The sequence below is a fragment of the Empidonax traillii genome, unplaced genomic scaffold (genome assembly GCF_003031625.1).
Source record: "Empidonax traillii isolate 1590-97213 ecotype Southwest subspecies unplaced genomic scaffold, ASM303162v1 scaffold1548:size177740, whole genome shotgun sequence".
Taxonomy (NCBI): domain Eukaryota; kingdom Metazoa; phylum Chordata; class Aves; order Passeriformes; family Tyrannidae; genus Empidonax; species Empidonax traillii.
Genome location: NW_020956741.1, coordinates 117513 through 133096, shown reverse-complemented (window position 1 = coordinate 133096; position 15584 = coordinate 117513). Strand labels below are relative to the sequence as shown.

General features: G+C 41.2%; 1 protein-coding gene across 10 annotated transcripts in view; it reads left to right on the top strand.

The window, feature by feature from the left end:
- The window catches only part of DOCK10 (dedicator of cytokinesis 10), a 118273-nt gene that overhangs the window by 32501 nt on the left and 70188 nt on the right, over window positions 1–15584 (top strand). For all 10 annotated transcript variants that reach the window (XM_027907808.1, XM_027907811.1, XM_027907810.1 and 7 more), the window contains exons 3-4: window positions 4624–4713; window positions 12560–12642. In XM_027907808.1, coding sequence (XP_027763609.1) covers window positions 4624–4713; window positions 12560–12642 — 173 coding nt within the window. The remainder of the gene's footprint in view (window positions 1–4623; window positions 4714–12559; window positions 12643–15584) is intronic.

Sequence of the window (15584 nt, the reverse complement as noted above, 5' to 3'; positions counted from 1 at the left end):
AAAAGTCTCTTCAGAGTGAGACCCCATCAAAAGAATTAGCTGAGGTAGCGAATATAGGAGAAAATTCTGCTTTTGATAATGATTTCCCATTTCTGGATCGATTCTGTTCATCGCATACATCGGATGTTATCAGTTATTGTCAACTGTTGTATCTTTTGTTTCATCTCAGAATTGCTTTCTCTCTTTGACTTGCATTCAAAGAGAATATAGTTATCCTCAGAAGACTTGGTCATTTCCAGCATCTTATGTGAAGTCTGTGGAATCACAGTCAGCAGAGAATTCTTAATGTCAGTCTGAACCTGATAGACCATCTTCCTTCACTTCCCTGCATCTCAACAGAAGAATAGAAGATGCACAATACAAAGAATACATTACAAAGATGTGTTCTCTGATTTTACTCCAGCTGGGGAAAAGATGTTTCACTTTTTTGTAACTGTGCTTAATAATCCCTTAAAAAAAAAAAAAAAAGGATTCTCATCAGTTCCACTTCTTGTTTTCCTGGTAATGCCTTCCATATAACTCTCCTGCCTGCCCAAAGCCCAGTTTCCATTTCAGAAAAAGCATTTTAGCTCAGCTTCATTATTCTCCTGTTCCTGAATCTTGTGAACAAATTTCCCTTCTGTTGCTGTGCTGTGAAACAATAACCAGTGGAAATTTCTGCAGCAGCACGTGAATACAGCACTTGCACTGTCCTTCTTGGTGGTAGTAAGAAGCAGTTGATGGGCTTTTTTCACATCACCATCCTTTGGAATTCACTCAAGACCAAGCACTCTCTTTTCAAATCTCGTCAGGATCCCAAGTTGTGGATAAAATCATTGATACTCTCCCTGAGTGGCAACAGGCTCAGCACCCCTTTGCTAATACCTTTGGTAACTAAATACATGTTAATTGTATGTTGATAAATAGAAGTTAATAGTCTTTAAAAGGTAGCTGAAAGTATTTAATAGGCACTCCAATTTGGTATGGTATAAAGCATGTTAAACTCTCTGGCTCACGAAAATTTATTCCTTCTTCTCTCCCTATGTATGATTCTTTTAAATCTCTGTTTTGAAAAGGGAAACTCAGACTTTTTAAAACTGTTTGTAGAAATATGGCCAAATGCCTGGTTTTGAACCTGCAGTAGAAACAATAATTAATTGCCTAAATTTAGGACCAGGTGTAAGATGGCAAATCTTTCCTGCATAGTGCAAAACCTGATGAAGTTCAGTCTTCTGGGCTTTTGAAAGCCCACCTGGGTGCCCTCTTCCCTCTAAGTATCACAGAGGCTATTGCTGATCCTTTCCATCACTGCAGGTGTGACTGTTTCCAGGCTTCTGTTTTTTTAGCTCTGAACAAGAAAGAGCCCAAATCTCCGTGGTTTTGAGATTTTGAAACCTCCACTATCTAGATGTTGTGCAGGGACAAAAGATGATCTCTCTAAGAGAGGTTGAATCTGAACATTAACAGAGAGGAACGTGTCTGCCTGTGTGTGGTTAGCTCTCTTAGGAGGACAGGCTTTGCAGGAAGTAAATACCATCATTGTTGATGCATCTGTCAGAAGATTTAACCGCTGGTAACATGCTTTCAGACTAAAAGCTGTATAGAATAGATTCAGACTGAAAATGTCTGAAATGGCTAATGGAGTTAGGACTCCATTTTCAAATGCTAAATTCACCATGTCACTGGGAAGTAGTCACTCCCTAAAAATATTATTCCTAATTAGTTGTCAGTAAGGAGCAATATTAACTTCCGTGGTTCACTGTAGAAGGTGGATGTAGCAAGAGAAGGTGCTTAGTGAAATTGCACCTTGTAGCTCATCCAACACCTGGGCCCAACATCTTATGCAAATTGGACAGCCTGGCAATGCCAGAAATCAGGGTTGAATATAAGATATTTATATAAAATAGATTAAAAAGAATTATAGAATTGAGTGTTTTAGGCTGATACCTGCATTATTTAATTACCACAGTTTGCATGCACAAATAACAGGGTAATCGGCCCCTGGTTTGAGCAGACAATTGCTATGATTGCCTAAACATTAGAAAATTAGGCTGCATTCACGGCATATTTATAAATATTGAGTTTTCTAAATAGAATCCTTTATTTTGATGACTCTTTCAGCAGCACATAGTCTGTTGCTGAAATTTAGTTGTTTTCATGAGTAAGTAGATTTTGGTGATTAATGCTGTGCCTGACCAGGCTTTTAAGAGCATTTAACTTTGGAAGTAATCAACTATGAACAGGAAGTGCCTTTGTGGCCTTTTGCAGCAAAGTGGTTAAACATTACTAATTCTCAGAAGGGAAGTGCTTTGTAGTTTTTAACACAGGTTTAAATATAACAACATACAACATTTTCCATGCCCCAGTTCTTTGTCAATAAGCCTGTGATGTTCTTTGTTGAAGTCTACAAACACACAAGCCCACAGTTACCTGATTTCTCAGGTTTGCAGGGCTGTGTTTCTTTCTTTCAAGTGCATTCTTGTTAAGAAGGACAGTGAGGGGGAAAGTATCACGAGGAAAACAGTGGGCTTGGGTTACAAGCCTTGCTGTGGGCGAACAGCACAGGCTGCTGGTCTCTCTGAAGCTTATTCACCATCGTGACAGGTTCAGTGTGAGGTACAGAGTGCATCACATGTCTCTTCTCCTCTGGTCTACCCCTCTGCCTTAGTCTGGGAACAGCAGCTGATCTGCAGCGATGGTGTGTGTGCTGGAAGGAAGGTGTGCGTGTTTTGTGGCTGCTGCTGCTGGCTGCAGGGTCCCAGCCCTGGGAAGAGCTCCATATATGATGGACCACAGAGACACCCGTGGGTTTTCAGCTGTGCTAGGGGATTGTGTCTTCTTGTGGCTGCCTAAAACCCGGGACATAAAATGTCACGTAAGTGTGAAGTAAAAGTAACGAGGTGCATTCCAGAGACTGTGGGTTCTGCTGGGAAGTCCCTAAGCAACCAAGGATTCAGACCTCTGTTACTAAACATGGCCTGAAAATTCATACTTCTCCATCTGCTGTCTCTTTTGCTCATAGACTAAATGATTGCATAAGTCATTTCGCATAGAGTTGGTCATACAGCTGGGTAGAGCCCAAGAACTCACACTTAGGAAACTGTAATTAGTTTGTTCAGAACAACAGGATTTTTTTCACTTTCTGGTGACTGTGAGGCACCATCGTTAGTCATGAGAGCCGGAGTGTTGTCACCATGTCGTGTCCTGAGCTCTCCAGATGAAACCGAAAACTTTGGGGAATCCCGTGATGTTTCTGCCTGAGTGATACATACCTTTCTTTCACAATTAGTCACTTAGAAAGGGGTGGGGAGGGGGAAATCAGAGTGGTCTGTATAAGCTCTAAGGAAAAATGCAATTAGGAATCTCCAGGCACTTGTCACGTAGAGTTTGGGTGCTTCAATTTATAGAGGAAAAACACTGCTTTTTAGTCTGAGAAGACAGGAAGGAGAGCCTCCAGTGGCACAGTAGATACTGCAAGCTGCTTCATGGTATTAATAAGCAGTAATTCTTCATATTAAACCAGTTGTATGCCGTAGACCTTCTTCTGGAATTCATATGCCTTTCTGTAATGGAAGAGAAAATGTGCTTGGGAGGTCAGATTTGTCTGGGTTTCAGTCCTTTGCTGTCTTGAGTAACAGAGTTACTCTGCTGCAACTGAGAGCATAATCTGGGCTGCTGGGGTTTGATTTTGTTTGGTTTACCCTCTTATGGCAGAGAGAATGAGTGGGACAGATCTGTAGCTCAGCTCGAAGTACCCCAAAGCTTCCTCTTGTGAGCCTTTTTTGCAAAGTGGCTGCTTTGCCTGACGCCAGCGTGGGGGACCTGGGTCACACAGAGGAGCGCTGCTGGTGGCCTTGGCCTCTCGTTGGCCTGCTGGGAATTAAGGGAAGCTTGTCTCCTTGTGGAGAACTTCTGGAGATCCACTTCTCTGTGTGGTTTCCTGCTGTGGGGCCTGACAAGCCAGCTCAGTCAGCAGCTGCTTTCAAAAAAAAAAAAAAAAAAAAGGCATTAATTTGTGCAGTGCCTGGGGAGCCTGGAGGAAAGCTGCAGGCCATGCCAGGAGTCCCTTGTCAGCCCTGCCCTGCTACCTGTGCCCACGGGTGGCAATGTCCCTCTGAGAAGCTGCTGCCTGATTCCCCTTGCTTCCCGACCATCGAGCTGTCCCGTGGCCCTCCTGTTGCTGGGAGGACTCTGCTCCTCTCTTCTCCCCGCAAAAGGGTCAAAGCTTTTCCTTCTGTCTCCACATTCCTTACCTGAAAGGCAAGAGGTGCAGAAGGGAAGTGGAGCACACAAGTATTGCTGTTGGATTTGGCATATATTTCTGGGAGAGGATGTAAGGGAAGACTTGATGACTTTTATTATCAGAAACTTCAGAGACTGAAGCAAGTTTGCGTGGAACAATTTTATTCCCAGAAATCTGTTCGAGCTATGCTCTTGCTTGTAATTAATGCTTCAGCTGATAGTTTTGAGTAGTGTGTGTGGGTAGGAGCTGGGTTGCAGTTGTTGGTATGCATGTGCTGTTGGCTGCATGACAAATTGAAAAAAAAATGCAAGCCATGATAACAAGGTTCTTAACCTTTTCATGAGACAAAACTGCTGTTCTGTCACTTTGACTAAACTGCATTATTTTTTGTTCATTGCCAGATAGACACAATTTCGCTGGAAATCAGGACACTGTATCCTTCTGTACCTGAAGATGCAGAACAAAAAGCAGAAAATTTATTTGTTAGAGAGGTAAGTATCTAGTGTGTACATCCTTTGATTTTAAACAAAACCAAGGGTTTGGGGGAGGCTTGCTGTGATTATAATTAACATATTTTTTCTTTTAATATGCTTTTAGGTCATTTGAATCATATTTGAATTTTGAAGGCCAGAGGGAGGGGGAGGGTTAACAGCATATCTGCAGTTGCCTATTCTGAGACTCCTGTATCTAGAAAAATTGCAAATGCACTGATAAGCTGTCATTGTACTGTTTTCCAGCTGCATTCTCTGTCACTACTAGTTCATTGATACTGATTTTGGCATCTTTACATGAGTGCTGATCACTGGTGATCTGAATTCTCTTTGCACTTCAAAAATATCAATACCTTTCAAAAAGAGAAGATAACTTATTGGCACTGGTTTAGACTCTTAAGATTTATTACAAGGTACATATCTCATTTGGAGGCGAACATACAGCTATCTGAGGAGTAGGTTCACCATGAAGGGGTTTATATTTATAATCAGTATTTAGAGTCTGTTTTACCTTTGCAGTAGAAAGTTGAACAAAGTTCTTCCACGTCAGTTAGAGCCCCACCAGGAGTGAATAATTGCTCTACCTTTAAACAATTCCTGTGGTTGTATTGTTTCCACACCTGATCTCAGATGGAGGAAAAGATTGCTCATCCTGCTGCCGAAGGAATGTTTCAGGTTGTCACTGGTATTATCACTTTGAAGGGCATTAGAGATGCTGGTTACACTGTTCAGAGGAATTTGCTTTAGATGGCTCCCTGAACCATCCCCGTTTTTCACTACAGATGTAAAATATAGCTCAGCATGTGCAATTACAAAACAGGTTTACAAAACCAAATTTTAAGTCATCTTATATAAGGAGTTTCATTCCAAGCATTTATAATTAGCCCATAATATGTACATTCTCTACTTTTGTTTCCCAGGCTGGGATTTTTCACACCTGGATTCCTGGTTTGAAAAAAAATATTTCACGTGCTCTACAACTGCAAGAAAATTTGTTGAGGAAAAGTCGGTTGCAGACAAACACAGGGATTGGAAAGCATAGAGTCCAAGACTAGGCACAAAATGTAGCTGTTGAATTGTATGCAACGTGACATTTTACAGGCTGACTCTATTGCTTTTCAGCAGGTCTGAAAAGAGCAGTAACAATTTACTGCCAGCTCAGATTGCCTGAACTTTGCCATCTTTCTTAATCTGACAGCAGGGTTAAAAAGATAACATAGCTTGTGGAATTATCTACCTTCCCAGAAGCCTCACTGCCCTTTCAGCACTTTGAGGGTCTGCTTTTTACTTTAAGGTTCCACAAGTTGCAAGGCCAGCATTGTGCTCATGGCTTTACAGGGAAAGTGGTGGGTCTAAAAACAGAACACAGTACACAGAGTCTGGGAATCATAACAGCTGAGTACTCCAAGGGGATGCTAATGACAACCTGGTAAAATACATATTGAGCACATCTATTAGCTTTCTCTGCAATACCAGTGAGCCAGGGGGAGGCGGAGAGAGGAGCAATGAAGTGGAAAAAAACCCCCCAGTACTACAGGATTGAACCTGTGCATGTAATAGGAGCAATAAAGAACCTGTTTTAAAGTAGTAATGCATATGTTCCGTTTTACCACAAAGCCAAAAGCTAATATATATATGTGTGTGTGTGTATATGTGTATATATGTAATAACTTAAATTCCAGGAAGAGGATAGTTTCAAAATTAAGTAAAACTGAGCATGGGGTTCTGTGAAGACCTGGGATATTGTGGTCCACTGCAGCAATTGTACAAATGTGTGCTGAGCCAGCAGCAGCCTGTTGTGTTCCAGGCTGATGTTCAGCACTTCTGGAAGGATGTGCAGGAGTGGAGTTGGTGACCTTCACTTTTCTTTTTTTTTTTTTTTTTCCTTAAACCATGAAAAAAACAACCCTTTACTCACTGAAGGAGTCTCTTCTTTCTTCTAATATAGTATGGTATCATGAACAGTGGAGGTGTCCATCCTGTACAAACTAGACTGTCTGTTGGTCACCTGGACTTGTTACAAGCCAGGATCAAATGCCTGACTCTCAACCAGACTGTGGGGGAAGATATACAAAAGCAATGTACAGCTTCATCTTGCTGAAGCCATTTTAGGAGCAGCTGTCTCTGACTGTTTGCTGATGTGACACTATCTCAGTAGCTGAGCAAGTTGAGACACAAAGACATGCAGTGAGTCGGTGAATTTCAAAGGAAGGGTCTGCTCTTAGAGGTGAAAAGAATTTTCTTCGTATGGTGCAGTGTGAAGAGATGGTACTGAAATTATTTCAAGAACTTAGCTCCATGATGTCCTGTCTCTTTCTTTGTTGGTTTTCAGATGGTCTTGTCTACAAGGACTGTCAAAAGTCTGTGATAATACCTTAGAATCCTATTTATCTCTTCCTGGGTGTTCATTTCCCACTGGTGATAGTAGGAAAGCTTTACTTCCGTCTCTAGATCTTTCATTGCTAGAGCCCTTCAAGGATGAGGGGTTTATTAATTTATACCTAATTATTAGCTGTATTTTAAAGGTAATACTCTGTGAACTGGTTATTTCTATATCTCTAGTTGTCTCAGGATGTTTTTCTTGTGGACTTTTCCACCTTAACATTTTTTAAGCAGGAGCCTGATGAACTAAATTAGCTTCCAAGAAAAGAGAAGTTTCCAGAAGCCTATAAAGCCAGGATTAAATTGTCTCCAGTGGGTTGGGATTTTTTTAAGTATTTCTGACTTCCTTGAATTCTGTACTTTTATCAAGCTCTTTCCTTCCAAATTCTTAAATTTCTAATTCCTCACAGAGTCAGCTGCATATTTGCTGCATTAATGCCACTCAACATTGTCCTCGTGGTCCATAATTTTGGCAAATAGAAACATTCACTCCACAAGAAACAAAATTCTTCCTTTTAGAAGGAATTCCTAATATCACATTTCCTAACTCTTTATCCTGAATATTTAGATCAAATGGCAATTCTTGGGATTTTCCCCACATTTAATTTGGAAATATAAGAGCATAGTGCATTTTGCAATTCCAAGTAATATTTAGTTTGAGGAACTTAAGCTACCTAATTGCAACATATTTAATCCCATATTGGTTTGCATAAAGCCAACATTTTCAGGAAGCATGCAGGTATGTGAACACACATACATGCTGTTGTGATATATATATACCTATAGGAATGAAATTCTAGTTAGTTACAGGAAAAAAAAATCCAGAAAGTAAATAAATATTAGCTGTCAACTGTCCTTTATGAAATAAGTTTAAGCCAGATGATCCTTCCAAAGATGATAGGTGCTACTTGCATAACTTTTTGGGAAGCCTGTTTGCAGAGGGGCTGGACCCGTGGATGAGGAGTGTGTAGGAGTTGTGCAGAGGCAGAAGGAGTAAACTTCCTAGGTAAAAAAACACAACATCAAAATGAAATAACAGTGTAGGAATATTGAAATTTCATTTGATGAATGACGTAGTTAATTTTGTCTAAGATAATACAGTATTCATGTGGATGTCTCTGAATTTTCCTGTGGAGGTTTTCTAGACACACAAGTGGGAGTTGTCACTTGTAGTAACCTTGTAGAGCCCTTACCATTCATCTGGGGGATTTTTTAGTTGAGATTTTGCAAGTTGGTTCTATAGGATCTGTAAGTAATTATTAAACACGAGCTTCATTAATCACAATATTAAAAGAGCCACAGCCTGCTGTATAACTTCTGAAAGTTGATGTGTGTCCATGAAGTTGATTTCGGAGGCTTTTTGATTTGAAGGCTAATCTGCATTGCTCGTACCTCTTTCAAAATTAAATTACAATGCTAACTCCTGTAGGTAAATGTCACCCAGAAAGTTTTATTATTACTCAACTCCCCAACTTCAAAATCTACATTTTTTCAGCACTTGAGAGAGCTGTGGTGTCAGGTCATAATATGTTATTAAAGGATAGCGGTTCTTTTGATAGCACAGGAGGCAAATACTTTTTAAAAAACGTTTGATACTTTAAAATAATAGTGTGTTTTAATGTTTTGGTTTGTCACCCAGCTCTGTCACTGAACTATGTTATTTTGGGAGCAGTTTTGTGAGCTCCAGAAGGAAGGTCCTGGTTGGAGGCAGCTCGTCGTGCTGCTGCCATGCCTGCCATGGGTGTAAGGAATCTGGGTGGGGGGCTGAATTTCAAATCAGGGTGATCCCAGAACCTTCCCAAATTCCAGCACACTGGCTCTGGTTGTGGCAGCAGAGGTCAGAGGAGGGAGGAGCAGTTGGGAAGGCTCTGTGAGCAGGACCATGCATGTCGTGGGAAGAGCTCAGAGCCACCCTGCAGCTTTCCGTCTGGATACTCTGTCCACATCCAGCTCTGGAAGGTCTTGGCTTTCTGTTTCCACGCTCTTGCACAGGCTTGCCCTGCCCTGTTCAGCATCTCTTGTTTTCCACCTCAGAAACAGCCTCTTCCAGAGGGAGTGAGTGGGCAGAGTTGCCCTATGCATGCAGTTCCTCTGTAAGAAGCCCAGTTGTTCCACAAATTACTTTTACTGTATGTTCATCTCTGTTTCTGAAGACCACATACCTAGTGCTGTCTACCTAGAGCATGTGGGCAGGGGTATTGCCTTTAGATGTGTCAAGTTGTTTGCTTCATTTTTATTTCTCTCACTTCCTACTCCCTTTTTTGTGTGCGTTTTTTTAATTTTTTTTTTTTCCTCCAAAGGGTTCATTTCCATCGCAGGGTAAATCTTTTTAGTGCCTTTTTTTTCCCCATCCCATTATACTGTCATCATCAGAGCCAGAGCTAAGAAGTTACAGGTGAAAAAAGCTTGCAGGATTGTCTGTCTGTCTAAGGGAAAATTAAGCGCTCTGGGCAATAAAAAAAAAAAAAAAAAAAGAAAAAAAAAAAGTAAAGACCTTGGTTTGATAGGGCCCTTGGGAATGGGCTGTGCAGCCTGCCTGGTTAACAGAGTTCATGTAAATGTGTGCCAACCCTCCCACATCCCAAAGCTTCCATTTCTCCGTCTACATTTTTCCTCCCCCACAGTTCACTTGAGCTCAACAGCCCCTGCATTGGTGCCTCTGCTCTTTGCCAGAAACATTAAGATCCAACTCTGGCCTCTTGATGAAATTTCTGCCTTTCGAAAGGTTTTTCTTACTCCTCAAATCAGGTTTGCAGATACTTTTCCTGATTTTAAAATTCCATTTCCAATAATAATTTCCAGTTAAAAAAAAAAATAAATCATTGCAGGTCAGTGCAGTCAGCAGAAGTTATTTCGAGTTGGGATATTCTGAAGAGAAAGTGCTGTACCCTTTTTTTGGTGTTAATTTTTCAGCTAGACCCAGTTTCCCCACAGCAAGCTAGTTCAAGAACAGTGGTCGCTGTTGCATTGGGCTGACTTGCCTTCTGTGAATTTACTGCATGATACTTGAATGTGCTGCTTTGTCCCCTTTGATTTTTATTTTGATTAGCTTTTGCTTGGAGGAGGAGCACAATAAACCTTTATAGTTACAAGCTAAAATACTGTGGCCAGCTCTATATGTCGTTCACAACTGCGTTTTTGGACACATCAGCCTATAATGATTGCAATAAAAGCCTGCATTGAGAATTCTCTGTGGGCTTTAATTGCATCTGTAAGTAGAATACTCAGTAATGGAAAGTACCACAGGAGAAAAGTGGTCCTTTCTGTAGAAGGTTTGCCAAGGAGAAAGTGAGTGATGTGTGAACTGGAGGGTCTGTGCTCACCCTCACAACGTTCAATGAGCTTTTCACTGGCTTACGTAGAACAGAGCATATGTTGCTCTTGTAAGAGTATTCTTACAGCCCAGGTGACTATCACAGAGTTTTGACACAAATGCAAGAGTGACCAAGTCATTTTATGAAGAATCATGAAAAAGAAAGGTCGAGGTTTAGTGGGATTTTTATATTTCTCTATTCAAAGGCAAAGTGCAAACAACATTGGAGTTCGGTAGGAACATGGTTGTCAGGGTTAACTTTGGACCTGACCCTGCCAGGTGCAGAGTGAGTCAATTATAATGCCATAATATTGTGTTCATTCTTGGGGAATATGTGATTATATTGTCTAATAGTCACACTTTATTCTGCATCCTATAAGATAATGATGGCTTGTGTCAGATGAGAAGGTGGGTATTAGATCCACCTGGAATGTGTTCACTGCCTTTGGTTGTGCTGAACTGCTCAGTTCAGTGTTGAGGAGGGAGAGGGGTGCCTGTAAATGTGCTCCCACTTCCTTGCTGCCTTTTCCATATTCTAAACCAAACAAAGATGTCCTAGAATACTGTGAATTCACAGATGACTTCCTGAAACAATTTGCGGTTATTTACTCTGCATATTTTACACAAAACTCAAAAAAGGGTTTGTTAACCAGTGCTAAGTAATTTAGAAGGCACCACCATTAAGTTTTCAGCCTGTCCCAGATTTGCTTCAGCAGCCTGAGAATCCCCTCTCTGTCCCTCTGAGGCAGAGACCACCTTGCAAGCAATGACTCCCATGGGAGCTTCAGAAGAGTCTGGGAGTGAAGAGTGGGAATGCTCATGTTTGAAGAAGTCCTGTCCCTTTATTGCCTTTTCTTCTACTGTCTCTGTACAGCTTTTGGCATTTAGATACCTTTGATCTATCCTTCAATCCATTCTCTTTGTCTCCTGCAGTCTCATCTTTCCCATGCCTTTCTGTGAGACTGTCTTTGGTGTTTCCACCTCAGATTCCTTTCAAGGCTGCTGCTACTTTCTCTGCTGTAGATCTCTGCCCTTGTCCTTCCTGACGTGCCTCCCTTTCCCCATGGTCTAGGGCAGCAACTTCTGCTGTTATATTGTAGGCTGTGTCTCTCTTTCTTTCCATCTCATGTTGGACTGGTGGAAATTCTCAGGTGGAGCGTGGGGAGAAAATAACACAATACTGGGGTCAGTTCTTCATCATACTGCACAAATACCGGGTTACAATTTACACTCTGTGTGAAGAATCACTGGAAATTCTGGAACTGTGACATTTTTCTTGTAGCTGTGTACCTCAGCAGTAACTGTACATATATCACGCATCTTGTTGCCTTTCAAAATGTCACGTTGGGTTTAGCTGCACTGATAAAAGTTCTGCATCTAGTAAATAGCACAGTTATTCTGGTCTATTTGGCAGCATAGCCAAGCTCTTCAGTATAGTTTTTGTTCGGGTCTGTTTTCCTTATTTAAGGCACACTGATGCACTAAGAGCAATTTCCAAAGGTGAATGCAAAAGCAGCAAGAAGTTATTTTGATAATAAAAATCTAAGAGATGATGAGATGACTGAGCAAATTCAGTGTGGAAGGGAAAATGAGACTGGTGAAAAATGATAGTCCTGTTAGTATATTCTTGATTGTTGTTAAGAGGTTAAAGATCAATCCTTAAGGGCAGAACAAGAAGCAGGGGGCTTGTGCTGCAACAACATGGAATAAAAGGAGTAGGGCAAATGTATTTACAGTGGCAGGCTTAGGTAATGAAACAGGATGCAAACAAAAAATGTATAATCAATGTCCATGAAGGAAGTCAGGCCTAAACTAAATCACTATTTGCCTCTTTTGAGGCAGTAACTATATAATTTAATGATGCTTCCTAGAGAGCAGATGAGAATCAGTAAAGCATGTTAAATGCTATCAACCCCCTCCTCCATCTTTTATGATTCAGTGCATTTGATTTAAAAGGGAAATTGTGCTTCAAAATATGGAGACATATTGTGACTCTGGCTTTCCTTTAAGAACTGTGCACCCACCTATAAAAGAGAAGAATATGTCCTCTGGCACAAAGGACTCCCCGAGATCTTTATTGGTCCTCTAGCCTTCTTGAGTCTAAACACTTGTAGTAATTTTCTTGTTGTTGTTTGTGTTTCTTCTCTTTAGGCTTGTAAATACTACAGTTCCCAGTGGCATGTTGTGAACTACAAATATGAACAGTATTCAGAAGACTTTCGACACTTACCACAGTAAGATCTAGCTTAAGTTTCTCCTTTTTTTGTTGGTTTTTTTTCCCTTTAGGTTGGTGTCATTTGCTAAGCTTTGCCCATATTTGCACTTTCCTTTGTCTCGTAAGCTCTGCTTGTTTTACTGTGTTTTTAGTGCCTTGCATTTTTAAAAAGGGGAAGAAAAGGTCCTTTAGAAAAGTTCAAGACTCTGCAGAATTCAGTAGTATCAACAAACCCTATTAGTGCTGATTCAAATCCTTCAGAGCTTATTTGCGTATTCAAAGCACAGTTGATACGGGAAAGGTGGCTTTTCGTTTTCCTTAATAATGCATAAATGTCACTCACCTTTAACGGGGATTAATTCTCCTTTTAGTTACCCTGTGTAACAGAGAGTTGGATTTCAGTGCTTTATAGCTGCATTGTACAGAGCTGAGTGCAGCGTGTGCAGCACTGATGAGGCTGCAGAGATGTGCAGGTGTCAGGGTAGGATGGGCATCCCTCCCGTTCTTGGAGGCAGAACATAAAAATCAGTGTCATGTTGTTGGGAGGAGCAAAAACAAGTTCCTTGACTTGAGCGGAAAGAAATTAAAAATCTGGTGCTCGTTTCTACATGTGTGAGTTTCTACCCATACTGCTGTTTCTGGCAGGTTTGTACCCTGTGACCTCAGGATGGGTCTAGGGAGTAGTTAACAAAATCACTAAATGCCAAAATGAGCTGCGTTACTGCTTCCTTTCCTGGAATTTGAGTCGTTAAAATCACATACTGGATGAAAAAGTTTCTTGCATGTGCATAACACAGGAATGGGTGCTCCAGGCTTGGGTTGGATGGAAACTAGTATTAGCTGCATAGCTTCAGAAACTGATAAACTGATTCTTTGGGCCCCTTTAGATGCTGTGTTCAGAGGGTTTTGTGCTTCAAGCCTTGTCTCAGACCTGCATTTGCTCTTGTATGTTGATGTTTTTACAAACAGTGGATGTGGTAGTACAAAAAGCCATTAAGGGCAGTTTTGCTAATCAGAGATTATAAACGTACAATTTCTTAAGTGCCCACTGTGCTGATTGTTTTAGAAAATTATTGCATTTAGTGCTCAAGAAAAACGTTTGCAGCACAGCAGTTCTCTACTTAACCTTAAACATCTTCACTCTTATGAAATATCCATTCAACAGATGTGGCTGCATTACTCTGCACAAAAGTACTTTTTAGCTGCTTACATACATCCTCTTTTGTTGAAGCTTATTTTAATATGGTGCTTAAATGTAATTTGCTTTCATGAGTTCATGCTCCAGGGGTACTACAGTGTCTTGCATCTCACTTTTTTCCCCCTTGCATAGGCGGTTATAATGAAGCAAGATCTTGTTGTATATTTTTGTACCTCAACATAACACTCAGAAATGGTTTGGATACCGCACTGGTTGATATTTCAGACACAAAAGTTATAGCAGGTGTGTCTGCAATTTTTTTTTCTTTTTTTTTTTTTTTTTGCTCAAAGTTACCGTGGCTTTTGAGCTTAACCTACTTTAAACAGAGCTGGTTTGAGGTCCACCTCATTTCACACCGTTCCCAGCCTCTTCGACCTTGATTTGCATGTACGTGCTGTGAAGTTTGATGTTCTACACTAAATCTTCTCATGAAAAATCAAGTGGCTTGATGTACTTGTCACTGTATTGTATCTCACTGTTGATAGGTCTGGATGCCCAGTTTTCACACTGTTTTGTTTGATTTGTGCAAAACTGCTGTCCTACTGTCAGAAATCTGCCTATATTCTTGTATCAGTTCCTTTATAGGAAGTCATACTGGGGGACACTGGATGAGTGTTAAGTGTTTAGCTTTGCATCATGGGAAAGGAACATCGCTTGCAATGCCAGATCAAACTGTGGCTAAAGTAATTTCATTCACTGAGGGAGGGCTAAAGTCTCCTGTGGGCTTTTCCATTTATAACGTGCGAACTGGACTCAGCAGCCTTCAGCAGCACAGGAGGACTTCAGCCTTGGCTTTACTCGAGGCCACGCTGTGTCGTTTCACACAGTCATACAACATGTCAGTGGTGCAATTCCACTGACGCTGTGGCACCGGGGAAGAGCTCAACACCATGTGCATGACATGACCAGAATATTTAGCAATTGCTTTAGTTTTTCTCTGAGTGTGTTCCTCCTCGGAGGTTTTTCTCAGGTCTTTCTACCCCTTAAATTCCTCTCTGTGAACTCTCACTACCTCTTTTTACACTGTGTTTTATGCTCTGTGCTGGTGTGTTCTTGATTCTTAGGCAAGTGGAAGAGTAGAGGAAGAAAAGGGGTTGCTTAGTGTGTGCTGTGGTGACGGTCTGTCTGGGAACAGAAATAGTCAATAGCAAAAATTTTGCTGTTGTTCATAGAAAACCTGCAACATTTGGTAGATATTTCAGGCCTGGTGCCTTGGAATTCCACATCTTCATGTAGGTCTGAAGAGGCAGTAGGCAGATAAAAAGAGGGTATACCAAACAAGATCCTGTGCTTGCCACGCTTCATCTGCCTGCCCTAGAATGATGAGAAGCACACCCAAAGGGATTCCCATCCAAGGAAGGGAAAAATCTTCTATGGAGAATGACACAGAGATCTGAGTGGATGAATGATTCATGGGTGATCAGTGAGATGTGATGCCTAAAGCAGCAGTGGTCTGTCCTTAATCTAAGTCTTTTATAGCTCTGCTGAGGAGACAGAGTGATTCCCTTATTTCAGAGAAACTCCCAGTGTACCCAGGCTTGTGGAAGGGCTGTGATTCCACGGGACAGGCTCACTGTCTGCACGTGGAGCAGCAGAGAGGGGCAGAATTGCTGTATCGTGTGATGGAGGGCTCAGCACCCCACTGCTAATCCAGGAGATTTCTGACTCCTTCTTTCCCTCCTCAAGAGCTTTAAGGGGATTAGGGTTGGGGATTTGTTTTGTTGGTTCCTTTTTTTTTTTTTTTTTTAAGTAGCTGACTACTT